The sequence below is a fragment of the Lytechinus variegatus genome, chromosome 3 (genome assembly GCF_018143015.1).
Source record: "Lytechinus variegatus isolate NC3 chromosome 3, Lvar_3.0, whole genome shotgun sequence".
Lineage (NCBI taxonomy): Eukaryota > Metazoa > Echinodermata > Echinoidea > Temnopleuroida > Toxopneustidae > Lytechinus > Lytechinus variegatus.
Window position 1 is genome coordinate 3,473,541 of NC_054742.1, and position 27,997 is coordinate 3,501,537.

The 27,997-nt window shown below is 35.8% G+C and overlaps 1 protein-coding gene across 1 annotated transcript; it reads right to left on the reverse strand.

The window, feature by feature from the left end:
- Positions 1–1,408: 1,408 nt before the first annotated feature.
- Positions 1,409–22,918, reverse strand: LOC121410006 (protein NEDD1-like). The gene is made up of 14 exons (XM_041601815.1): positions 22,838–22,918; positions 15,399–15,600; positions 14,590–14,684; positions 13,936–14,052; positions 12,679–12,819; positions 11,131–11,360; positions 8,956–9,157; positions 7,284–7,506; positions 6,647–6,757; positions 5,784–5,974; positions 4,826–5,009; positions 3,912–4,119; positions 3,018–3,084; positions 1,409–2,010 (listed from the first exon to the last, which is right to left on the reverse strand). Exons 2-14 carry the CDS (start codon positions 15,529–15,531, stop codon positions 1,906–1,908), a joined length of 2,007 nt encoding a protein of 668 aa, XP_041457749.1. The 5' UTR covers positions 15,532–15,600; positions 22,838–22,918; the 3' UTR covers positions 1,409–1,905.
- Between the last annotated feature and the right edge of the window lie 5,079 nt (positions 22,919–27,997).

The window sequence follows — 27,997 nt, forward strand, 5'->3', positions numbered from 1 at the left end:
AAATTTGTATTTATTCAACACAACATCCCTACTGAAACCATCTTCAATCATTTAAACTAGATTCCAATTGTATATGACAAATAGGATCTCTCATCTAGCTCAAACAACCTAATGTAAATTATATGAAAGTACAAAATGTACAGCAAGACAAAATCATAAATCATATGAAATGATACAATGTAATATGATAGTCATGAAGTATTTTGGTCCATGCATTGCACATTAGGCATGAGCATAATAATCATAGAGAATCTACTAGTTGCGAATTCACTAGTACATACATCATAATAAGTCTATTTTATGTTTAAGGCATACCAAGTCATTAGATTGAAACACTATGATACACATAGCCTCAACTGTGCTGGGGAAAGATGTGATGGGGGGGATCAATGTTACTGTCACAAACAGTCGACATGTCAGGCATGTTTAGTTGAGTTTGGGCAAGCATAGTATCTCACATTGCTTCACTCCATGAGCTTAGTATGTCATAAACACATAACATACTATCATGACATTCTGGTGTAACATTTCACCAGTGTGCCAATCAAAAAGATCTTATAACTTGAAAATATTTAGCTAGGTAACTCACTCTCTCCCATATCATGACATAAGACCAGGCGGGTGTTTCATAAAGCTGTTCGTAAGTTAAGAGCGACTTTAAGAACGACTGGTGATCCTTTTTTGTGGTAAATGGTATATTGAATTGGCGATGGTTAGCGCATAAGAAGGGTTCACCCCCTGTTGTTAATCAGTCTTGCCTGAAAGAACACAGATGAGCTATCCAACGAAAACAGTGTAACTACATACAGGTCTTTATAAAAAGATTACCGTATGATGAATCACAGCATTTGAATGGACGAACCACAAATCAATATGTTAAATATTCCTATTACCATTCAAATGTGTGGCACCAAAATGAGATTTTAGTGAGATTTATATTGTCAATTCCACAAAGAGAAGATGGAAGATATTTCCAAATGGAAGGAGCCAAAGAAAAGTCTCCATACCCCTTAAGAAGCTTAAATCACCTGGATAGTGAGACCAGATGACCCAAGACCAAACACAAAGTTGATACTTCTTGATAACCTATTATCTGGAGTAGCTGCCACAGCATTAAATAACTTTTATACAGGTTGTAAATGACTGGACCAAAAACATTATGGCCCATATTCTGAAGTCAGGTTTAACTTAAACTCAGGTTTAAAGTTTGGTTTAAGTATGGATAGCCAATTGTTACATAAATCACTAACAGTAGAGATATCATATTTCAGCTCATTTGGCTCTCAAATCATTCATAAGTGTCTAGGAAGTATAAATAGATGATTGTATTCACCATTGAACTGAAGAATCAGGAAAGAGCAAAGTAAATATAAGAAACATACATCTTAATAAAACTTTTGACACTTTTGGCTTCCCATAATTTTAGCACAGAGTTAGACCGTGGTCTAAGATAAACCTGACTTCAGAATACTGGCCTGTGATTTTAAATAATGTCAGCTGGTCATTAAAATGGAAGTCACAAGATGAGCTTATCTTTGTATCTGCCCCCTCTCTCTCAGTTTAGTTCCTCGTTGACATTAGCAGGATACACTGAAGAAATTAAGTTCAGTCTGGTGGATGTCAAGTCTGGCAGGGTTGATGATCCATTCCTAATCATTTTTTTCTTCATCTTTCATCCCTTTGATCCAAGCATTTTCACCACATAAATAAACATCAAACATGATACATAAAGTATGTTGGTGGGCTGGAATGAAAAGCATGTGATATAAATTGATTGTTTGTCCAATCTGTCATGTCCAACTGATACCAAGCAACATCAAGCTTGGTGAATCAGATTTTTGGTCCATATCAGCATCTTGATGTCCTTCCATATGAGTACACATAATCAATCATTCAGTAGTTAAATCAGTATTTGTTTTTTAATCTCTTGTTCTCCTCTCGCAAAGTCTCAATCTCTGAAAGGAGGCCCTCGTTAACAGAATAGCGCTGGAGTAATGCTTGTATTTCAGTCTAAAGAGACAAAAAGAGTTATAATAAAAATGTGAAATGAATCAAATGAAAACACCTTCATTACAAATTTGCAGTAAAAATATATATATGACACTTCCCTGAAATTCAAAACTTAAAAGGTATTTTAATGTAGTTTAAGTAAACACCATTTTCATAAGAAAGTCTGTAAAACCAAGTCTAGTTGTCAGCATATAATCATAGACAGATCTGGTGGGTGTTTCATAAAGCTGCTGGTAAAGTAACGAACGACTATACGCACGACTGGAACCTGTTCTTGGGTCATAATTCAATTACATAGGGATATCACATAGCAGAAAAAAGGATCACCAGTCGTGCGTAAAGTCATTCGTATCTTACGAACAGCTTTATGACACACTCACCTGGTCACTTACATGAACTGAACTTTGTGAAATCTAAGCTGAAAGATTGCTAACATAGACAAGCATATGTGAGATTGTGTATTATTATTACTTGGAAAAAGACCAGATTTTTGGCTGGAATGTATTCCTTATTTTGTTAAGTTCTCAGACATTACAAAATGTCTTACAGAATCCTTTGGGTTACGGTATCTAGTTATACATACAGACACATGAGTAGTCACTTTATTGGATTCTGTCATTCTGCGAGAACCTATTTTGAAACTGTTAACACAACTAATACCTATCTTTAAACTATAATCCAGTCTTTTTATTAATATTATTTTTCCAAACTCCTTGATATATTTTCTCATCTTGCTTTTGATATCTCTACATTGGCTTTCATCATCTTCCTTCTCTCATCCATTTTCCTTCAAAAACCAATTAATTTATGCAATTACTTAGCTAATAATTCTAGTGATTATACACATTTTTATGTAATTTCATCATCAACACTAAACGTGAAAACTGTGATGTGAACATTTTACTTCTATTTCACATGATCTTTTACCACAATGCATTTCACCCACGATTATTTGAATGGGTCTTACATATAAAATACACATTTTTTTTCAACTTGAGTTTACATACCTGTTGTATTTGGAATTGTCTGAGCATTTCTAATTGTAGATTGGTAACATCTCTATGGATAGCAACCCTGTAAAAAATCAAAGTAGGGATAAAACACTCTCATTAACATGTTCATTTCCATGCAACTTTGAGAAAGTTATTTGTTTCCACATATGGAATATACATTCAAATCAGTAAAAAAATATATATATAAATGGGATTGATATAAAGGATGTTCCACAAGAAGTTATTCTGAGGGACTGAGAAACTTCATAAATTGAAATCTAAATCTTTAACAAAAAGAGTTTAAAAAAAAATCTTCAACTTTTCAGCAATTGTAAGAAAATAATCTGAATTTCCATTGTACACAGCTTACTCCTAGAAGTCTAATTCTATGAAGTCTCAACATAATAATTTCCATGGTCAAATTTAAGTAAAATTTTTCAATAAAGTCATGCAAAACCATGTTAACATAAACGTTGATCAATTGCATACTACGTACTTGCTGCTTTTACTACCAAAACAAAGAAATGCACATCATCAAAAAGCATCAAAGGTATCTGAGTTTATGAAGGTAGAATTATCGGTTACTCTCTATCAGAGAACTTAAGAAGAGACATCTTGATCACAATCATAATCAATATCATAATTATAATTACATGTATCCAATCTGCGGAGTACTCAAGCTCTAACTGTCATTATTACCCTAGCTGTAGTCCACCAACATTCCAGCGCACAAACATTTCAAGGAATGAATATTCCTGGCAGGTACCAATTTACTACACCCAGAACAAATGCACCATTCTCTTGCCAAATGAAATAATGCCATTACTAAGATTCTAGTTACATGACCACATGATTAAAAGACAATAGTCAGAACCAATTTACCATCCAAATGTAAACACATGTTATTACCTGAATTGGTCCAATGATTCTTCTATCAAGTTTTTGATGAAATCTACTTGGAATGTTTGAAATGGGGTATTCTGCACTGAGCTTCCCATAACTTCTCCTGTCACTCCTTCATTCAATCTACTTTCTACATCACCACTGGTCAGAGGAGGAGATGGGGACGGATGTCTTCGAGAGAATGATGACTTAGGGGGCTCTTCAGGTGAAAAAACTGGACAGAGTGAAAGAGAGAGAGATAGAAAGGGAGAGAGGAAGTGAATGAAAAGAGGAAGTACAATAAAATATTTGAATACTGTAAACGCTGTTATTTTCGCGGGATTAATTTTTCGCGCTTGGCGACTTCAAAACATATTCGAAGGTTTTTAAATTCACACTGCACACTCCATAATCACAAAGTCACTTCCTTCTTGCCCATCTGTGAATGGTTTTAATTAAAATTTCAGCAACAAAATTGTATTTTCTGTTCATAATTCTAGCTCTAGGGCGGCATAATTCAGCATTGTTTTGATCTAATCATGATCTTTTGTTACATTTAGCGCAACTTTTCTTTACTGTGCGGACATCGGGGAAGGCAAAATGGAGGCGCTGCTAGGCTGCTGGCCCGGTATGGACAGCCGAGCACCAGGTAAGGAACCAGGGCTTGGCCGGGCCCTTAAAACTTGCATTAAAATAGATGCTCATAAATTTGCGAGTTTTTAATTTCGCGCTCGCCGATCTTGCTGCAAAAATATCCACACCGCGAAAATTTCCACTTTTACAGTATCATTTTCAGTTTCCATTACAGGTTCAGGTCACTAAAAAGATATATTTTTTTCTCTACATCTCTATAGGTTTTGTCAATAACTTGATTAGAGTATATCCTTCTGTTGTACATAAAATCAAAAGGTAAAGTTGGGAGATGTAATGATATTACTTACCTGGTTTGTGAATAGTTGGCGTGGTAACTGGTGATGCTAGCCTCTCATCTCCTTCCATTCTAACATCACTTTCTACTCGTACAGGATGAATATTAAGGGATGCTGGGATGTGTCTCATATCCATCACAGTATTTGGGAAGGATGTTCTCCTTGGCGAGGGAACATCTACTGGACTGTGTAATGGCTGCAAAAGAGAATAAACATCAATTTACCTCATCTATCAGGATGATCTTATTTAGTGGTAAATTGCAATAAATGGACTACACCCATCTTTGACCAAATAACAGAACCAATTTATCATGTATTCATATACAGGGATTTTTATTATTCATATATTTCTTGTAAAAGATGGAATATGAAGGTGAATTACAAAAATGAAACACAGAATACAAATTGTGATCTCTTTGACTTTCTACACAAGTACATATGAAACTTCTTACCAACAGACTTATAAGATAAGTACATTTTTCATTTACTTCTTTTCCCTCACTAGAAACTTCTATCTTTTTAGCTAATACAAACTGACTGCCAACAGTGCCAAGCCCACTCAATTGATTGTGATTCACTTAGTTCTTCTAAACACTCATTCATTTGATCCTATCAACATCTACTACACTATACATTTTTAGACATTATTTTAAAGATTTCTTGCATTTACAATTGTCTTATTTGTTTATGACTAAGGAATTACCCTCTAATGTATTTTATAATCACAAGGCTGTGAGTTTGAATCCAAACTCCGCGATTGTCTCCACTTTGATAAAAAGGCCCAAGAGTGATATCTGTCGTCTATTACGTCAGCCACTATTACTGATTATCCTAGACGTAAAATGTTTCCAAGGTAATTGGTTATATAATAGCTTGGCATTTACCACCAAAAATGCTGTCCTGCCGAGTTCCTACGGGAGTTACCACAAACAGAAACAGAAATAAAAACAACAAATAAAATCCTACTCACTGATCTGAATCTGACACTGTTTGATGTTGTTGTGCCATTATCTACACCATCCAAGTTATTTGGAAAAGCTCTCCTGATTTGTCCAAATGGGCTGGATTCTATGGCTACAGATCCAATAGGATTTCTCCTTAGTGAACTGTCAATATTTGGATTATCAAGTTCTGATGATAGAGGTGAGAATATACCTGCTCCTACACATGAAACAACAATTGAATGTTATTTGCAACTTTATGAATTGAATACATGTTTGGTGTACCAGCATTTTCAGTCTAAATCACAGTAGCACATGCTCAAGCTGAGAACTAAACTACATTAATCCCATCCTGCATTATTTGAAATAAACTCATTCATTTTTGCAGTCAAAATATGAAATAGCTGAGTGCACAAATAAATCACAACACTGAAAACAATTTTGGGGCACTTCTTCCTCACTCTAAGGTTGCCCAGTCTTGTAACAAAACAAAAATCTTTCTCATAAATTACTGAAAATTGATAAGGAAAATATGCGCTTATTAACAAGGACCCTTTAACGCATAAATACAAATACACTACTACTACAATCAATATCAGCATCGTCGTCTTCATGATAATCATTATCATCATCACCATTATCATCATCACAACCATCATGGCCATCATCATTATCATCACCATCATACCATCATCGTCATCAATATCACCATTTATCATCAACATCATCATTGTCATCAACATCATCATCAAAATTATCACATCATCATAATCATCATCATCATCATAGACAATGACATCACCATTATCATCATCAACATCATAATTATCATCATCACAACTTTCATCATCATCATCATTTTTATCAATGATAACTCAAGTATATTTCTTACCAGGTAAACTATTATTTCTTTGTTGTGTTTCAGCCTTGCCCATAGTTTCAGGTCTATCATCAGTAATTGATCCATTTCTTACCGATGTTCTTACTGTTGTAGAGTCACCTCCTAAACAACATAAATACAACATACATATTTCACTTAAATCTGCATTTTATCAAGTTTATCCATAGATCAGGTGTTTTTGTACGACAGGGCATGTAATACAAGCTTCACAAAATATATAGAGTTTGTTTTATCATTAGAATAAGCCCCCCAAAGTGTCTTGGGTATAATTCAGTGTCCAAAGGGAAGAGTTGTACATGTGTGACAACACACGTTTTGCCAATGAGGATCTCCATTGTATTGGTATTCCAATATAATGTTTGTCCAATGGTTCTCACACTTCCATTGATCTCATTCATCTGTTATCACTCAAGCTAACTTGTTTCAAGTAGCACTTTGGTTTAATCATTTCTCATTTTAACTAACAAATAATACATTCACATCAAGATATATAGATCTGACTTAATTTAGCAGGTCCACACACACTATAATCCTCTGACTGGCCCAATGTCTCATGATGCTTACAACTTTCTCATATTCAACTTCTTGTTTTCACTCAATTCATTATTTACTCCTTAAGAGATCAAACCTTCTCTAATTGGTGAGATGATATCCATATTGTCCATCTGTTCATATCGCGGAGAAGGATCTCCATTAGTTCTTTCGTTCAAACTTTCCTTAGAAGCCTTTACATTATCAGGTATCAATGAGGTTGGTTCATTGGCTTCATTCATTTGGATTGATGAGCTGGATGATGATGATGTTTTCTTGTGAGAACTCGCTGTTCTTGATTTGCTTACCGGCCCATTTATCTGAATTAAAAAAAATAAATAAAACAGTAGTATGTACAATGAAGTAAAGTGTTAGAAGTAATTTATATGTAATATCTATAGATCGACCGTCAGATAGACAGATTTTCGACACTATACTAATTATAATTTCCTTTGTCGGGTGTAAGTGGGTTTTGAGCAATGACAACAATGACAAATTATAATTGGTATAGTGTCGAAAATTTGTCTGACGGTCAATCGGATCTGGGTAGCCCTAGCCACTAACCCGTCTCTGTGGTCTAGTGGTTAAGGCACCGGCGTTCAAAGCTGGGGGCCCTGGTTCGATTCCCGGCAGAGACATTTTTTCGGCATCATCAATTTTTCCAAAGGGTAGATAGCTCTGGGGAACCTTGATTTAAGCTACGCCTACCACTGTTCTCTTCATCCACTTCTTTCACAAAATATTTAAATGAAAAAGAGTTGCCAAAGCTGTTGTACATGTATAATTTCACACATTTGTATACTTTCTCCCATACGTGTACTGTATCAAAGAAATAGCTTTGATCCAGCTGAGGCATGGCAGCTTGTCATTGTTCAAATCCCACCTACACCCGACAAAGGAAATTATAATTGGTATAGTGTCGAAAATTTTTCTATCTGACAGTCAATCCCACACCAAGGCCGTTAGCGCGCACTGCAAGTCACCTTCCCACACGAAGGCCGTTAGCCCGCACTGCACGTTGTCTTCCCACGAAATGGCCGTTATCGTGCAATGAACAGTGCGGGCTAACGGCCTTTGTGAGGAAAGGCGACGTGCAGTCCGCGCTAACGGGCCTTTCATGGGAAGGTGATGCGAAGTGTGTGCAAACGGCCTTTGTGAAGGAAGGCGACGATATATACATGTGTACTCATGTGATATTTACCCTGCAAATACATTGAATTCCTCATCTACTAACATAGTTGTGGCCAGAAATGAAATTTTCGAAATAAGTAATTTACTTGGTATCAGACTTGCAAACGTCATGCAATGTGACTGTATAATCCCAATGAAACAAAATGAACCAAACCAAATTGAATGAAATACAGGTTTAGCCCTATAAAGCCAGGGGGGGCTTTATGGCCCCCAGACCTTCTTCATTGATCAAACGATTGCGACGATGAAGTTTTTTTCAATCAATTAATTATGCTAATTAATGCATACAATCATAATTTTGCTGTAAATCGTTTACGTACCAGTCAATAAATTTCATGAATAATGTGAAATAAATTGCCTTTATTCAGTTAACTAAAAATAGTGATACATTCTATGAAAATTTTGGCTTTCGGTAAGTTCAGGTCTGAAATGCGCTTACAAAATGTCACGTGTGACTTGAAGGAAAAAGTCATGAAACGCTGCAGCGCAATTTTTTTTACGTTACAAATAAAAAAAACACTATTAAGAGACATAAACTAGCAAGTTGTTTTGTATACATATGAAAGCATTTAACAAACCTTGGGAGCTCCATTAGGTTTCTGAAATTTTATTGCTTGCACTGATGATTTGTGAGCATTAAGAGTATTGAGAGGAGAAGATCCCTTTCGCAGATCAAAGACATAGATCTTGCCTCGAGTAGAACCAGCTGCTAATGTTGCTCCATCTTGCATGAAGGAGAGTGATGTCAGAGGAGATTCAACAGCCATTGTCTTTATCACACTAGATATACAAATCAAGCAGATTACATAGATCACAACCAAATTTGCTAAAAAAATGTGATACCGTGTACAAAGTTAATGCAAATTGGGTTAAAAACACCATTTGCATTGACTCTGTACACAGAATCATGTTTTGAGCAATTTTGGGTCTGACATGCACTTACACAATGTTGTATAATTTCGGAACCGCGAACCGCGGCATCGTAAATTTGGTCTCAGAGGATGCCATGGCTTGAAAGTAAACAGTCACAGAGCAGCGAGGTCAAAAATTTCTTGCGGTCACATAGTGACAAATTTCGTCAAGGGGAGGGGGGTCAAACTGACCCTCTCCCAAATTAAGGATTAAATTTTAAGTACAAAGACAGCATTTATACATCTTTTTGTTCATGAAATGAATTCATTGACCAAAATAACATAAGAAATTGGCACAAAAATCATTAAAATAGCTTATGCAGAGCCGAGATATATAATTTTGACAAAAATGGGTAGGGGTCAACCTTTTTGCCCCAAATCATTTTTTGGGGCAGCACCCCTCAATGTTCGACTGATTGTTCAGAAAAAGGTGTCAAAATGCTCAAGAGCAAAAGCTGCATCATTCAAGCTGGTCTTTCTGTTATTAGAAATATTGACATTTTTTTTTCACCCTGTATAACCCACCACTATTGACATATAATTATTCTCAAGACAAACTAGAAATGTCACTGAAGATGATAATACCCACACCCTATGCCATTTCCATGGCAACACAGTTCCCAACATACTTTTAAAAATGAATCTTGCATGTCTTTACCCAAGATAAATGTTTGCACCATGTTTCAAGAGCTATGGCAAAAAAAAATTGCATCAAAATCGGGTGTAAAATATGAAAGTAATGACATTTTAAAGTTTTGCTTATTTTTCACAAAACAGTTATATGCAAAACTCAGTGATATGCAAATGAGGGAGTTGATGATGTCCTTCACTCACTATTTCTTCTGTTTTTTATTGTTTGAATTTAGACAATATTTCAAGTTTTACAGACTTGGCAAGAAGCATAGGTGGCGGAAGCGGGGGGACGTATCCCCCCCTAAAAATTTTTTTGATAACCTCTCTTTTTTTTTGGCTTGTCAATTTTTTTTTATGCGTCCCCCCTAAAATTTAGGTTGATGACCTTTTTTTTTTTTTTTGCTTGCTTGTCGAAAATTTTTGGTTAGTAACTTCTAAAATTTAGGTTGATAACCTTTTTTTGGGCGCTTTTCAAATTTTTACCTGTGTCCATCCCAAAATTTCAGGTGGACACCCCCTAAATTTTTTGGCTTCCGCCGCCAATGGCAAGAAGTACTCTATTGTTTAAACCACAAAATGTTACACAAGGATAATTATTCCTCTGTTCACAGAAGAATCCTATTACAATGAGAAAATGAGAATATTTCATATACCATGAAATGAAATACAAAAGAAATAGTGAGTTGAAGATGCCATTAGTCTCCTCATTTGCGTACTGACCAGGATATTTTGTGAAATTATTACACCGAAACTGTACATGTTACAACTTTTTTATTTTTTAAATCCGATTTTAATGAAATTTTCAGTGTTATGCTTGTTTGATTTTGCTGATTTTATTAAAACCAGCTGTTGGTGTGGACTTGTCCTGATGAATTAGTTTGAACTGCAAGGTTTTTAGCTAATTTCGCCACATAATATAATAAGTTACCATGGCAACACAATTTTCAATACACTAAAAAATATGTCTTGCATATCTTTTTCTCAAGATCAATGTGTGGCCAAATTTCATGAGAATAGGTTGAAAACTGATGAAGTAGTGTGACCTCAAGTTTTTAACCTAATTTTTGCCATATCATATATTGTTACCATGGCAACACAATTTCCAACAGAAAATTGGATTTGAGAATTGGATGAAATTCATCTATAACAGACAGCTTTATACACCCTATTAGACATTCTCAAAAATGCTTTAAGATTTTAGAAACTTGCCTTCTGCCATTAACATCATAACAGACTACTCTCTTGTCCAAGCCTGAACTGGCAAGAAGGAGATTATTGAGTGGAGAGAATGAGAGAGCTGTAGCAGGTGCATTGTGGGCATCACTGAAAGACGTTACTAGCTTACTGGTGTTAGTATCCCACAAGGTTAGGCTACCATCATCAGAAGCAGCAGCAAGGAGAGACTTCTTGAAGTAGGAGTAACCAACATCTCGGACAGTCTGGACAGGAAGATGAATGGATGGACAGACAGATTAAGAAATTGATAGAAAAATAGATGGATAAACAAAAATACATAGAGGGATTAGATTGAAGGATAAAGAATAGAGGACAAACAAGTAGAGCACCTATGGCGCTCTACTTGTTTACACAATTCAATATAGCAGCAGTGCTGCATTTGAAAACTACTATAAAATCATTATTCACAAAAAAGCCATGATATAATACTACGTTCATTGACCCTAAATGATATTTGACCTTGATTATGTGACCCAAGACTTGTCAGGGATACTTGAATACCCCTAGATGTCCACATTTCATAAAGTATATCCATAGTCTTTGAAAGTTATGACAGCAATTTAATAATTACCTCCAACATGGCCAAAGTTCATTGACTTTAAATTACCTTTGACTTTAGTCATGTGACCTGAAACTCGCACAAGATGTTCAGTGAAACTTGATTACTCTTTAATATGTCCAAGTTATATGAATCAGATCCAAAAGCTTTCAAGTTATAATGGTAATTCAACAAATACCCCCAACATTTACATATCAGTGGAATTTTTCGATTTTTTTTTAAAATGTATAAATATACCAATCATAATATTAAAGCTTACGGTAGTACAAACTACAAACTTAATCGATGTGTCAGATTTAAAGTTAAATTGAAACCAAAACTCTAGCATCATATCCATACTCCCTTTTTTCAAAGGAATTCCCATGGATTCTGTTATTAAAGATATAACAATGGTTCATATCCATCTTTGAGCCCTCCATGTGACAACACTCCTCTGCTTTAATCATGAGAGATTGGTAGACTATAGTGTACTCAGCATACTACACCACTCTTCTCTTCTAATCTGAGTGATTTTCCAGGAAGCTTACTGATAGTTCTTACTAATGAATACTTATTTACCAATGTGCCTGGCACTACTCATTCAGTTAAATAAAACTTCATATTTTCAATTCCCAATGCTCCCCAAGGAGTGGAAATTGTGCACTTTTTGTGCAGGATTGAAATTAATCCAATGATCGGGGTAATAATATGCTGTAACGCACTTTGAGCCATCCTGGGAAAAGCGCTTTATAAAAATTGGCTATTATTATTATAATTCCCAATCATATTGAATGCTATCTAGCAAACATGTTGATCTGTGTGTGAAAAAGTAGGCCTTTGATGATAATAAACATTGGCGATTTATGTAGTGTGAAATACTTGATTTAGTGAACTAATATCAAGTCACTTACTGCAGTTATTCAACAAACATAATCATAAAGTATAATAAATTATTGATGACTAAAGTAGTTGATTGTATCTACCTGTCCATTTGAGACAAGCATAGGAGATCCAGGTTGACCAGATACTACATTGTGAAGTAAAATCTCTCCACTCGCTGATCCTGATGCTAAGTAAGAGTCATTCCAGTTGAAAATAACACAGCTCACACTGTCTCGATGCTCCTATTCAATTAATAAATGCCAATCTTATTCATTCTATACAAACAACATAATTAAAGAGATGGTCCAGGCTGAAAACATTGATATCTTTATACATAGAGTAGAATTCACTGAGCAAACTGCTGAAAATTTCATCAAAATCGGATAACAAATAACAAAGTTAATTTAATTTTAAAGTTTAGCAATATTTTGTGAAAACAGTCATCATGAATATTCATTAGATGGGCTGATGATGCCACATCTCCACTTTCCGTTTTCTTATGTTATTACATAAAATCATAATTTTTTCATTATTTCATACTTGTGTGAGTAATACGTCTCCCTTATAATGAAATATGTTGCAGCAATAAATATCTAATGCACTAAATCAGTTGTCAATCCAATTTTTCTAGTTCTTGGAGGGAAAAATTGAATAAACCCAATTTCATATAATAAAATACAAAAGAACAAGTGGGGAAGTGACATCATCACCCCACCTAATGAATATTCATGACGACTGTTTTCACAAAATATTGCTAAACTTTAACATTCAATAGCTTTTGTTATTTGTTATCCGATTTTGATGAAATTTACGGCATTTTGCTCGGTGAATTCTACTTTATGTATTAAGATATAAAAACTTTCAGCCCGGACCATCCCTTTAAAGCAATGTAGTATGAATGGAAATATTGAAATAGCAATAAAAAAAAGAATCACTGATTATAAATTAATTAATCCTATGAAATAATTTGACCAATTAATCTTTTATGATTTGATATATCATGATAGATATTCTCCAGTAATACCCCTACCAATAGAATATCAAATGATTAGATGCAAGACGAGCAGTCTTAGCTACTTCCGAGGCTGCAAGATGTTGTGATCATGTTCCAATATTAAAACTTTATTAGGTTTAGCATTTACACAATATTTCATTTTTTTTAAGTGCTAACATATTTCAGACAAAACTGCATCATCTCCATGAGTAAAACTTTAGATGCATTATACCAAGTTATGAAATTCACTCTGGCTCATTGTATCTCCTTATTATAATAACAAGTTGATGATATTCCTACAGCTATATTCATACTGTCAATACATCCTACAATTAGAACATGCTATATAATCTGTCATAAATACCTTATATGTCCTCTTTAACTTTTTGTTTTTAACATCCCATATGCTGATTAGCTTGTTCTTGCCTCCACAGACCATGTACCGTGACGTGGAATTTATAGAAAGACATGTCTGCTTATCCTGGAAATCAGAAATAAAACATGATTATAAATATTATCTTTAAATTATTTCAATTCAGATTTCAATAAGATTTTTCAAGTGATTTGAAGATTTTGTGGTCAAATTCTATGTTTACTTAGCTAAATAAATTGACAAATCGACAAAACAAAAACATTTGAAAATGTATTTACTAGCATATGAAATGCTAACTATCAATTCCTTCACATGCATAATCAGTTAAATCAAATAATCACTTAAAAACTCTTCTGCAATCCTTATTATACAGTCTCTTAAATAATAACATGTGATCATGGCCAAATCTGTTTTTTTTTTGTTAAAGGCATACACAACTTCTCTGTCCTTTCACACTAAATTTAGGCCAACTCTGCATCATCCCTTTTATATCTCCTTGCCAGTCTAAATTTGGGGATCAAATATATTTTTTTGGCTGGTCAAAGAACTTTCAAATGAAGAGTTTGGCTGCAATAGGTCTTGATGTTTTGGCAGTGTTACTACTAGACACTAATAAAAATTATCAAGATGTTTCATATCACTTACCCCAACAGCAAGCTCAATAACATTTGCTGATAGACTCTTCCCATAGGAGAGCACAATCTTATCCCCAACTGACGATGCACTGGCTAAAAGCTGATGTGATGATATAACAAATTGTCAAGGAACATCATCAAGTATAAAATAGTTACTGCTCAGATAACTATAACCTCCGCTTCTATTTTTACACAACTATGATTGAGACAGAAATTGATATGCCCGACCAATTTTACAAGGACTGCAGAAAGCAAAAGGCTTTCTGGGATCTATGCTAGTATCATAAACACTAAATTATGAGCCTAGGTTAAGTTCAACTGAAGTCGCATTTACAAGGACTGCAGAAGGGTAAGATGAAAATATGTCAATGTGATCTTGACCTTTTGACCTCAAAATCAATAGGCTTCCTGGGATCCATGCTAGTATCATACACACCAAATTAAATGAGCCTAGGTTAATTTAAACTGAAGTTGTCGTGTTTACAAAGACTGCAGAAGGGTAAGAAGGTGGGATTTGTGTAGTGCGCTTGTGAAGTTGTAAACCCAGTTTACATACATGTACATCATCCATTGCAGACAAAACATTGTAATCCAGCATACTATTAAAACTACTGTTTAAAGGCCAGTGAAGGGAAACTTTGGGTCATACCCATGACCATTCAATTTTTCATCACTGAGATTGCATTTGAATGATATCTTAAATATCACCACTTAATAAAATTACATTCTAAAGAGATACTAAATACAGAGAAAGTGGAAAACATGGGTGACAGCGCTCATCAATTCAGGCCAGTTGGGCTAAAGATGAATCAAGGATATTGTTATGACTCCAGCATAGGCTTGAGATTGGTCCCGCATGTGGTGAGAACTGTTGTTGAGGAGCAGAGCTTGAGAGATCCCAAATCTTTATATCATCTCCACCAGAAGCAAATCTCACTGGTCCCTCCTCCATTGTCAATCATCAGAAAGGATTACAAATGGTGAAGGTAGTGAACATAAACTAAATTCTCAGCAGATATTCCTATAAGATATATAAAAGAAAAGAAAACATCCATTTTAAATGGTAAATACACTGTAGGTACATACAAGTGGAACGCCTCTGGCAGTCTAGCCTGCATTATGCAATTCAACATACATGTAGCAGCAATGCTGACTATAAAAACAACCAAGACGAATAATTCATAAAAAAAACACCATTCATATGATAATGAAATAGTTCATAGACCATAAATTTGTTTGCTTTACTTTTATTACTGTGTTACAAATAATACAACATAGGATATCAAATGTATTTCCATGCAATATATAGAATAATCCATATTATTCCAAGTGGAATCCAGGATAAATATGTGGGAAAAGTGGCTTCATGTCGTTCAGTAAGTTTCCTAGAAAAAGTTGAATTGATTTAAAATGTCTACTCTAGTTGTAATAGCCCTGGCTTTAAATTTTGTCATTTTTAGGGAAAGGCCAGTTTAGTCTTAAAGTATCTCATATTTTTGAGGGCACCAAGGCCACTACAAAGGGCACAAAGGCGGAGATCTTTTTCAAATGAGTGGAACGCCTCTGGCAGTCTCGCCCATTATGCAAATCAATATAGCAGCAGTGCTGCCTTTGAAAATAGCTAATGAATATTTATTCACAGAAGAAAACACTAATATGATAGAAAAATATTATGTCCATTGACCCAAAATGACCTTTTACCATGATCATGTGACCTACATGTGCAAAACAATCATTCATACTTGATTACCCTTACATGTATCTCAATGTTTCATGAGCTAGATCCATAAACTTTCTTAGTTATGATGCCAATTCAACACATGGGTGATTCCAGCATCATGGACATAACATGTGGACCAATTTTTCTGCTTTAAGTGGTATTTGTACATGTAGGTCATTTTTAAACTCTGCATTTTGGGTTTGTTAATTGATTACATGTATTGCAGCTGGAGCAAATTTCTATGTCTCATGAATTTTTTATAGGAATCCATTGCTAATTATTACGACAGGTGTTATACAAATAAGCCTCATGGACATTACACAGAAAACACAAGTTTTGCACACTATTAAAGTTCAACTCAAAAACTCTCTGACTTTAGAGTTCATTTTAATTGCAAACTGCAGTATAGTGTGAAAGGTCTGAGTTAACTCGAGTTAAATCTACACAAATATGAAAACCAAATTTCAGTAGTATCTTCCACAACTTAGGCAGATCAATCATAAGAACGTCATGGACATTACGCTCCAATTACTAATAGTCTCTTCTAACAATTACACTTCTTAATATTAAAAGCAGTAAATCTATTATGCAAGGCTCCACATTCACTTTTTTTGTGGCCCCAAAAATATAAAGAAAAACATCAATTAAAAAATTTGACTAAAATAAACTTCTGAAATATTAATTCTGCAGCCACTACTACTAAGTTACTTTCACTTTGTACATCTTGTATGTAAATCTTGTTTGCTGTTATTTCATTTTGCTAATTGATTTGTGGTAATTAAATAAATTGTTCTATCATCATAAATATGAAATGATTGAAAGAGAATAAAAGAATTGTATTGTTCCCAGGTTGCGTAGACTTTTTTTTAAATCCCTGTATAGTCACACACTCATAATAGTAAAGTAAATAAATAGTGCATAGCAAACTCAGACAGATGTACAAAACAATGACTTTTCCCTTCTTTTTTTAATCCTAAACCTACATGTAGATTATGCAGGCCCCAAATCCAGTTTATTTTTTCTTTTCCAGCACATTATAGCAAGAGAAAATCACAGAAAAATATGCTCCAAAAGTTTTTGAGGCATAAAAGGGGGAAACAAACAAAAACAATTTTTAGAATAGCATATCTAAAAAATAAAACAAAATAATAATATAAATAAGTGAAATAAAACAAAAGAAAGAAAATGGAGAAAAAAAAAAAACAAAGAACAGGGAAAAAAATTTAGAGAAAAAACAAAACTGAAAGAAAAATGAATAAAACAAAACTAATCAAAAAATGGGGAAAATATTCTTATTATTACTATTATTTTTCAGTAGAAATATACAATGTATTCTTTGATCAGGCATATTCAATAGGAAGGGGCATTAATGGTTTAACCACTATAAAAAAAATATGAAAGGAAAAAAAAAATGGCAAAAGCTATATCTGGAACAGTGCGAGAAAAGTCCTTCCCTATATTTGCCAAAATGCTGGAAAAATTCACATTTCATATAAATGAAATGCCTTCCCAAAGAATTTACTTGCTCAAGAGTGGTTTAAGAAGTCATTTATAAACAAGAAAGAAAGAAACTGTATATTTTTGGCTAGAAAAGACAGATTCGAAAGAAACCAGGTATCAACATACATACAAATGCACATGTGTTTTATGTGCATTAATGCATTTGGAAATCGGGTCTTTTTTAGTCAAAAGAGGTCATAATTCTTTTTTTAATGCTTGCAAATAAACAGGTCACCAGATTTTAGTATTATGGACTGTAGAAGGGCATTTCACTGGTGTAAATTGTGACTTTGACGTAGATTTTTAAAGTTCTGTGGAAGATTTCTTAGCAGCAGCATTTCGTATCGCAGCTCCCTAAGTCTGAATAGTCTGCTAGCGCACAGCTAGCTGCAGTGGTTTCTTGCATGCAAATCTCACGCCAGACGGCTAGCACGGCCGGATGGATAATAGTTACTGTATGCTATAGCTGTAGGCCTACATACTGTTATGACTATGCAATGTTTGTGTATGTATTTGTGTGTAGATTAACAAAAGGGGCGCATGACGAATTGGCTTGCAATTTGATCTGTGGAAAGTTGATAAATGCTTGCAAAATCAGGAGAAAAATTGAGCTACTTTGAAAATTATTGGTTGCCCGGGCCACCGCTAATGTCGAGCCTTGCCATATCATATCCTTGTTGTAGTAAGTCACCCCCACCCCCATACAGGTCTACTACCGGGAGAGGGCGCCAGACCACTTTAGACCCCGGAGGACGCTGGACGATTGTACTTGAAGCTGATCTTGAATGGAAAACACAGGAACTAAGGAATCTCTCCAGGAAAACACTGGTAGGTGCCTTGTTTTCCATACTATTGTTTCTTGTATCACACCTAGTGGTCTATCTAGGGGGCGTGGCCGCTACATCCTTTATTTAGCAGTAAGCTATTGTTTAGCAGCAAGATTTTCTGTTGTTGAGAATGGAATGACTGATAGAACTCCCTTTATTTCATTCAAAGGTTTTTTGTTGATAAGAATCCATATGCGCCCTTACTCTAAAATAAATATTATGTACTAATAATCCAGCTCGTACTTGAAATATAAAATGAGAATTACGTCCTGTCCACAGACTCCAAACCCCAAAATACCCAGTACTAGTATGTCGCCTATGAAGTCCATACATGTTAATGTTTGGACTTCATTGAACTAGTACTAGGAGTGGTTGTCGGTGAACGCACCCTCTCTCTCTCTGACTCTGTCTCTTCTCCCAAATTTTGCAAAATACCATGGAATGATGCCTTGAGTGCATGGATTACGCACAAGCAGCGTAACATCTATGCTTCATCAGCTTCAGTGGCCAAGTCTTTAAGAGAGGAGAGCTCGGCAGAAAGTTTATATGATATACAGCATACTCCACAAAAACTCCAGGTTCCCTATGCAAGGACACGATTTCTCCAAACATCTTTTTATCCAGACGCTGTCAGGCTGTGGAATTCATTACCACCTGTAGCTGTCAACTGCACTTCATTGGAGCCTTTCAAGCTGGAGGTGCAGTGTGTCAAGCTTCGTTAAGCTTCAGTCTGGTTTTTTAGCTGCACATAGAGTCCATTGTAGAAATTTTTACTTGCACTGTACACTCAACACTTGACAAGCACAAGGTACAATAATACGCCAGTGGCGGACTGTACCAGCCTGGAAGAAGAAGGATTGTCCTGTGCGCGCACACCAGCATGGAATGGTACCTTGACTGTGCCTGTGTATAATTATTAGTGGTTAGGCCTAGTAGTGCTATCAAGCAAGTGCTCTAACCTAGGGAGCTCCGGCCTGTTCGCTTCGGAGAAGCGGAGCAACCTCTTTGGGGTGCTCCATTTCACAGGCCGGAGCCCAGGACTTGTCGGTGTAATACTAGGCAGACATGGGTACTCTCCAAAATGGGGTAAATGGGGTCGCAATACCACTCAAAATAAAAGGGGGGAAAATAAATTATTCACTTACCTCGATTATAATGGATGAAGGTCTATCGTGAAACAGAATCCTGACAATGAGGCACTTACTGCATCTGGACCCTCAAAAAACGAAAAAAAGTTAGACCAAGTCCGTGTCGCGTTAGTCGCGCGGTAGTGATCATCCATTTCGTTTTCAATTTTGAAAGGAGAACAAACAAGACAGAACTTTTTTTAGGGTCCAGTTCGTGCCTCGATGTCAGGATTCTGTCATGATAGACCTTCATAATTTCATTTTATCCATAATAAATAATCAGGACTAAGTACATAATTTATTTTCCCCCTTCTATTTAGTAGAGGCGCATGGCCAATATTGGAGATTGTCTCCCATGAGAAAGATTATCTTCAATATTAGAGACTTTTGTAAAGAATTTGGGTATCCAATTTCAGAGACCAATTTCCTTTGGCTTTGTTTACATTTGATTCAAAACTTAAAAGGATGCCCTCGCGCCTGGCGGCAAATAAAAATGTGGTAAGCAGATTCCTCATGAAAAATTTCCCCTTTTTCGCCGTCTACTATTATTTGATAAGGATTTTTGTTGTCATCCACACACAAAACAAATGGGCTTCTGACCTCAGTGAGACAAAATTTTGGGTGGAAAAAATTATGCATTGTTTAGCTATGTGCGAATACGGGGCATCGCGAGCGCTGGTTTTGGTGGCACGGTTTTCGCCTTTGATTATGTTGTGCCTTTTTTGGGAAATCTCTGTCATTCTACCGTAGATAATTATTCTGATATTGATTTTAATACATACATTTGTCACAGAAAGATTTTATCATCCCAAGGTTATGTGACTCAAGTCAAGAGTCTAGGTGGTTGATTATCGTTTCATTTGGAAACTGGATTTGCTTTTGACAGTGGAATATCAATGTTGACTTTTCTAAAATTAAATTCATGGGTGGAAATCCCAGGGGGACACGTCCCCCTACCCAAAATAATAGGGGGACATGTAACAATAATACATTTTTTTTTCTTTCTTTTTTTTCTTTTTTGGTCAAACTTTTTGGGGTTAAAATGACCTTACAACTATTTGGGGATAAACTTTTTTTTTTTAACTTGTCAGAGTTGCCAGCATCCATAGGCGGCGAAAGCTGGGGGAAGTGTACCCCCCCCCCCTTAATTTGAGGTGGGGGACGATCCCCCCCACCTCAATTTTTTTTTTTGATAACCTTTTTTTTTCTTTTCTTTTTTTTTTGCTTGTCAAATTTAGTTTTCTGCGTCCCCCTATAATTTTTGGTTGATAACCTTTGGTGTATTTTTTTGATTATCAAAATAATTTGGTGGTCCCCCCTAAAACTGTTGGCTTTCGCCGCCGATGCCAGCGTCCCCCTACCTTTGGGGCCAATTTCCGCCCATGATTAAAATGCAAAAAATTTGTTTAATTTTTCACTCTCAGAGGAAATATTTCACTTCCACATGGCTCTATTGTCTATTTTTTTTTCTATGTTATTCATTTTTTTCTATTTTATTATAATTATTTTTTTCAAGAAGGGTGCAGGGGGGGGTTGTGTTCATAAGTTGAAATGGGGATGGGATTTGTATAAGTTTTTGTGTCACTTTTGTTCTCTTGTTTTGAGTGTTGGAGCTTTGATGCCTGTTTTTGTTGCTGTTCAGAGCTTTATTTATGTGCAGTGATTTCACGCTAGAATATGAACTTATTTTTCATTAAAAAAGGAGTGCTCGAACATGGCCTTTGTTGTAATCATACATATCCAAGAAATGCATATATTAAAGCTTAATTTTTATGTTTCCTTCTTGATACTTGAATTACATGCAATGCTACATCTTTACACCCTCAGACTCTGCTGCTCATCCTTCCTAAAAAAAATTGTAATCGAATGCCCACGGTCTCCAAAATGAAAGCTACATTATCCATCTATAAACAAATTGTTGAAACAATAAAATACATAAAGAATTGGTGAAACAATCAAATACATCAGAAAAGCACACTTGTATTTTTATACCATACAAAGTACATGTACAAAAGGAATGATATTTTTCATTTGTAAAAAAAAGACCCCATACATACATGTACACAATACTAAAGTTGAAAAAGAGCTAATTGTAATTTATATCAGAAAAACAAAGAAATACATTAGAAATTACAAAAACAATATTTTAAACAAATTCATTTAGGAAATTATCTACATGATGCTGTTTTGATGCCAACTAAATTATATACAAATTATCTCTCATTATCACCTTCATTTGGCAAAAAAAAGAGGCGAGTAATTGTAATTTGCATTAATTAATTAGAATTAATTAAAAGAAATTATTTTACACATAATAAGAAGAAAAATTACCAAGTGAAATGATTACACATCAATTGAGTTTTCTTTCACCTTTCCATTGATACCTAAATTACTTCAAAGGGCTCAAAAACAAAGAAGTTAGAGCCCGTTGAAGACTTGGGTTAAAAATGGTAACAAAATGGTCACAAAAATCGGTTATGCACTCCATTGACTTTACATTAAGACAATGACCACAAATTTGGATAAATATGCGCGACTTAAACTGGAATAACTTTATAATTTCTTGATGAAAATTTGAGTTCTTGGTATCATTTGAAAGGTCTTTTTAAGGGCTTTCAAATGATACCAAATTCATTGAGATTTGAGGATTTTCATTTTTTTTGTCACATACCTACATTGTTGCCATGACTTGTTTTTGCAAAGCAAGTCTCTAAAATTATGAGATTATCTTCCACATTGGAGTCTCCAATATTGGCCGTGCACCTCTACTGCCCATTTTGGAGAGTACCACCTGCCTATTACACAGACGAGTCCTGAGTTATATTAGCAAGTGCCCAAGCTCCATGTCCAAGTCAAGACCCTACTCAACATCCAACGGGTGGGCATGTGTGTAATAAAGGCCTAACCAGTACGGTAGGCCTACCGTACGTACCGTACCGTTAATGTACCTTATTAGAGTTCAGACAGAACTGAAAATGAACGATTTCGTTTGAGAACTAAAATTACAAGTTGCACATCATATATTAATGACCAGCAATAAATTGGGGTCAACACACAGATGAATCGATTAGTTTGATTACTTACAGGTAACTGTATCTATTCTTTTAAAAAGGAAAAGATTTACAGCGATCTCCGACTCCGCTCCATCTCTAGAATTGCGCCAACTATGGTGTGTATGGTATCGGCAAATTGGTATATAGCGCGTAAGAAAGGTTCACCAGTCGTTCTTAAAGTCGCTCGTATCTTACGAACAGCTTTATGAAACGGCCCCCAGGTCCCTTTTCTGATTTAAAGGGGAGGGGCAGTGGCCTATATGATTGTATCCCCCAGACCCATAGGCGGCGGAAGCGGGGGGGGGACGTGTCCCCCCCCCCCCTAAATTTGAGGAGGGGGGACGGTCCCCCCTTAATTTGTTGTTGATGACCTTTTTCTTTTTTTGCTTGTCAATTTTTTTTTGGTCCCCTCCTAAAATATTTTGCTTCCGCCGCCAATGCCCAGACCCCCACTGCCCCGACCCTTTAAAGACAGAAACTATACATATATATTTCGATCATCAAATTATTAATAATACTGTCGCTCCCACTCGCTCTAATCTTTCAAGAAGTTAATTTGCTTTGACTTGACAATGCATGGGACCGATGGACCCTACTATACGGCCGGTGCCCGGGAACCTACGTATTAATGCAATATATCTGCAACATTACGAGAGTATGTGTCAATAACATACAGTATAATCACAAGGACTTTTAAATATGGATATAACTTTAATGATAAATCAATCAAAATATCCCTAAATTCATCGGAGCGAAAAGGGCCTTAATTTAAGTGAGGTAGATAAGATATAGATAAGATAAGATTATATTACATTAAACTCTATCGATCGACCTCCGGTCGAGAGTATCAGAGTCTCAATTACAAGAACAATAACTGATTTGCATCTAAAAATGAACATATATATATATATATATATATAATAATGAAAATGCGCATAAAATGAACATATTTACAATAATGAATATGTGTATACAAATAAAAATAATCATACAATGATGAATACAAATGTCTGCACAGTAAAAAATACATTTTTCAAAAGGCTAATAATACAACTAAAACAAAACCCACTATAAACTAATATATTGGCAAGAGTCAAAATTTTCACGGTCATACCACGGTATGAATTGACTTAATAGTGTAACGAGGCAACGATTTTGAGAGGGTCAGATATTGCGTATCGGGCAGAATTTATAAAAAGTTGCGAGAGAGTGAAACGAGGGAGCAAAAAAATTGACATTTAATGCAAAATCAAAGTTTGCGATAGATTTTGATCTAGAGATTAACATATTTTAATCTTCTCTCTTTCCATTCCTTTTTTTTTTGTGGTCTGTACGCCACTGTGAACAGGATTCTTTGCGGCAGTAGCTTGAACAGTACAAAAAAGGAGGGGCGCAGTATGGCGCATGTGCTAAAAAGCGGTCCAGCCCTTCCATACTCATAAACGGCAGTGCTACGTGGTTGGGGTCCGGGACGGAGCCCCCGGAACTTCTTGATATCAACAGCCTGGATAATAGCTGAGGTGGAAGACCGTGACCCGGAGGAGACAAAGCATTGGAGGGGCACACATATTTGTTCACTAACAATAAGTGCCCCTCAATGCTTTGTCTCCTCCGGGTCACAGTCTGCCACTGGGTGAGGGGATACAAAGGAGAACTGCAATATATTATAAACAAATATAAATTTAGAGCAAGAGTGAAAAATTAAGTTTCTCTTTTGAGAAAAAGAAATAAGAAAAAAAAACAGAAAAACCCACAAAGCTACCTTTTTCCCTTTCCTCCCTTCGCTTTTCCTTTTCTCCTCTCTTTTTTCCTTCTTTTTTCTTTTGGGGACGTTTGGAGGTGGGGGCGACCGCCCCCACCACCCCCTGGCAATGCGCCTGAATGCAACAAATGAAAAACTAAGGAATTAAAATACAAAATGTGCAAGGTTCCTACAGACCCCCACCTGCAGAGCACTACCCCCCAATAGTTATACAACCAAGGAAAAAAAAAGAGGAAAGAAGGAAATGAAATAGTATAAGATTTTGATGTTATATTTTCGAATATCTTATCAAAATCTATACGGGCCTATAGGAACTGCAGAAATGTTTTGAAAATGGGGAGGGGGCTGACAATGGAAAAATCACAATCAGATGGTCATTTTTTTGTTTTTGTTAAGACGGTTTTGGAAAAAAGTGGGGCTGAAGCCCATTCCCCCCCCCCCCCCGTTCCGTCGCTGTCTTTATTATAATAAACATTATATCGTTGTTGGGTTGTTTTTGTTTTTTTTTACACTTTTCACTGTTTTACTTTTCAGAAAGGTAGTCAGTAGACATTGGCGGCGGAAGCCAAAAATATTAGGAGGGGTCCACCTGAAATTTTGTGATGGACACAGGTAAAAAAATTTACAAGCAAAACCAAAAATAAAGGTCATCAACCTAAATTTTAGGGGGGGACCAAAAACATTTTAGGAAGGGTCCATCTTAATTCAAGTGGGGGGACGCAGGAAAAAAAATTGACCAGAAAAAAAAATGGTTATCAAAATAAATTTTAGGGGGGGTCCGTCCCCCAACCTCAAATTTAGGGGGACCTGTCCCCCATCGCCCCCCCCCCCCGCTTCCGCTATGCTCGTACACAATGAAACCTCCGGTTTTCAGAATTTCTTTTATTTCTCAGTAACTGCAAAACGCAGCCCCGGGAATTGTTTCTGAACTGAATTGTTTCTCGGCCCTCATCACCTTTCACTGTGACAGTATTTTAAAAAAATGCAAAGCCCTCGAGGTAATTTCATTTCTCAAGTATTCCTTTAACATCGAATCGCAGAGCATGTGCATGATTTCGAGAAAAAGTTGTTGTTGTCGTTGTTTGAGACAATGACAAAATGCAGGGGCGGAAATCTCTCCCAAAAGGTAGGGGGGACACAGGGGCGGATCCAGCCTCCGCCAATGGGGGGGGGGGCGGAAATTTGTTTCAGCCATATTTTCCCTGATCGGGCGCTCGAAGATGATTTTGGTTTGTTTATTTGAAGGGGCTAATTTTTTTTGGAAATTTTGTGTATTGTTTCCTAAAATTTGAACAGATTCTGGGCAATGTTTGTTATCCTCAAAAAGATGTGTATGTAACTTAATAATTACTACAAACGCAAAGCGCGAGCAGAAATGAACCGATGGAAAAGATACCTGTTAAAGTAGCATTTAACAATCAAATAATGCGAGCGTGAAGCGCGAGCTGATTTTTTGGGGGGACATTTTCACCTAAAGAATGGAAATTCTAAGCACTTTTTGTAACTCAAGCAGAATAGGTATATAAGTAAACAATTAATGCGAGCGGGAAATTTCGAGATTTGGTCCTATAATATTTACTGAACGAGACACTCTATTCATGTTTTGTAAATCCTGAAAAGAAGTATTAATAATGCGAGCGCAAAGCGCGAGCAGAAAATTTTTATATATGTTTTGAACTGGCCTGTTGAAAAGGTACCTGTTAAGGACTGCTTGCACTTTGCCATGAATGCATTACATATTTCAACAATAAAAAAAAAATGCGAGCGCGAAGCGCGAGCTGAAAAATGGTGAACTTTCTAAAGAAAGAATGGACAATTTTAATCCGTTTTTGTAATCGTGAACAGGATAGCTATATAATCTAACGATTGATGCGAGCGCGAAGCGCGAGCAGAAAAAAAACTTGAGACTTAGACCTAAAAATGGGCCAATCTGTTCATGTTTTGTAAATCATCAAGAGGATGAGTAATATGGGGTCTTCCTACATAAATAATGCGAGCACAAAGCGCGAGCAGAAAAAAATAATGATATTGTGATCTGAAACTGGATAATGATTTGAATTAGAGAACAAGTTGAGTATCTGAATAAACATACGAGCGTGTTTCACATTTAGACATAAAATCTAGGCATTCTAAATACAACTTTAATCATGAAACTTTGATATTCCGATCTGAAAAAAGAGTCAATTTCAGCTTTATATTTCAAGCACTTTGTAGAAAAATTGTGAGGTGGATATGAATCGCACTTAAAAAGAGCTGATATTATTATTACTTTGAGTTTTGACACAGGACCGGGACATACGGCATGTCATAATATGAAAATGATGATGACTATCTTCCTATTCCTCTTGCTAAGCGCGAGATAAAACAAAAGGGACAATTTAATTATTGAATTAATATCTTATTAATTAATGCCTAATGAGGGCGCGAAATATCTAATGATATCATAACATAAAAATTGACATTTCCCTTTTGTGATTATTAATAGGATGCATCAGTTATTATATTTTCAACCATTAATGCGAGCTAAAAATTTTGATAAACTATCATGAAAAAGGGATTTTAAGTAGTTTGTTGTATAATCAAAACATTTATATAAATCAAAATGCGAGCGCGCAGCGCGCTAGCTGATACGTCTTGACAATCAGACCTAAAAAGGGATATTTTGAAAAGTTTAAACCAACACGAAAATAATAGGTACCTGATAAAACAAACTTTGCGAGCGCGCAGCGCAAGCAGCAAATGTTAACATTCAGACCATAAAACTGACATTTTTACAGAGCACTTAAAAAAAAAATTTGTAAATTACACAAAATAATGAAATTTCGATTTCCGAGGTGAATATGCCTTTTGTATATTGACTTCCAAATTTGATATTCAAACCTTATATTGAACAATTATGTAAATCACCGAACAGGCAATGCAAACGCGAAGCGCGAGCGAAAATTTTATATCGTGGCACAAAAGATTCTTTTTATTTTCCAAGTCTTCCCCTCATCTTATTTTATGCACTCGTCGTCCTTCTCTTCTCTTCTCCTCTTTTTTCCCTCCTTTTCCCCTTCTTTCTTTCCTTTTTTTTCTTTTTTTGCTCCGCCAAGAGGGGGGGGGGGGCCGGGCCCCTCGATCTGCCTACGGGGACAAGGGGCGGGAAAATTTGACAAGCAAAAAAAAAGGTTATCATCGCCAAAGTAAGGTCATCTCGTCCAAAAACATGTTTTATATCGATTGAGGATGATGTATTTCTTACCATCATAAAAGACCTAAAATTGGAGGGGGGGACATTTGATATTGTGTCCTCCCTACTATTTTGAGTAGGGTGGACACGTCCCCCCTGGGATTTCCGCCCATGACAAAATGTACTTTCGAAGCCTATCATCATGGTATGGGTTCCGTATCGTACCCTATGTTTTTTTGTAATGTGTCTGCAAAATA

Excerpts from the sequence above, each read along its gene's own strand:
- LOC121410006 (XM_041601815.1), bottom strand. The coding sequence starts at position 15,531 with ATGGAGGAGGGACCAGTGAGATTTGCTTCTGGTGGAGATGATATAAAG. Across the intron at positions 14,053-14,589 it reads TTATTGAGCTTGCTGTTGGG|GATAAGCAGACATGTCTTTC; the intron begins GTAAGTGATATG and ends TCTGATTTCCAG. Across the intron at positions 2,011-3,017 it reads GACAATTCCAAATACAACAG|ACTGAAATACAAGCATTACT; the intron begins GTATGTAAACTC and ends TTGTCTCTTTAG.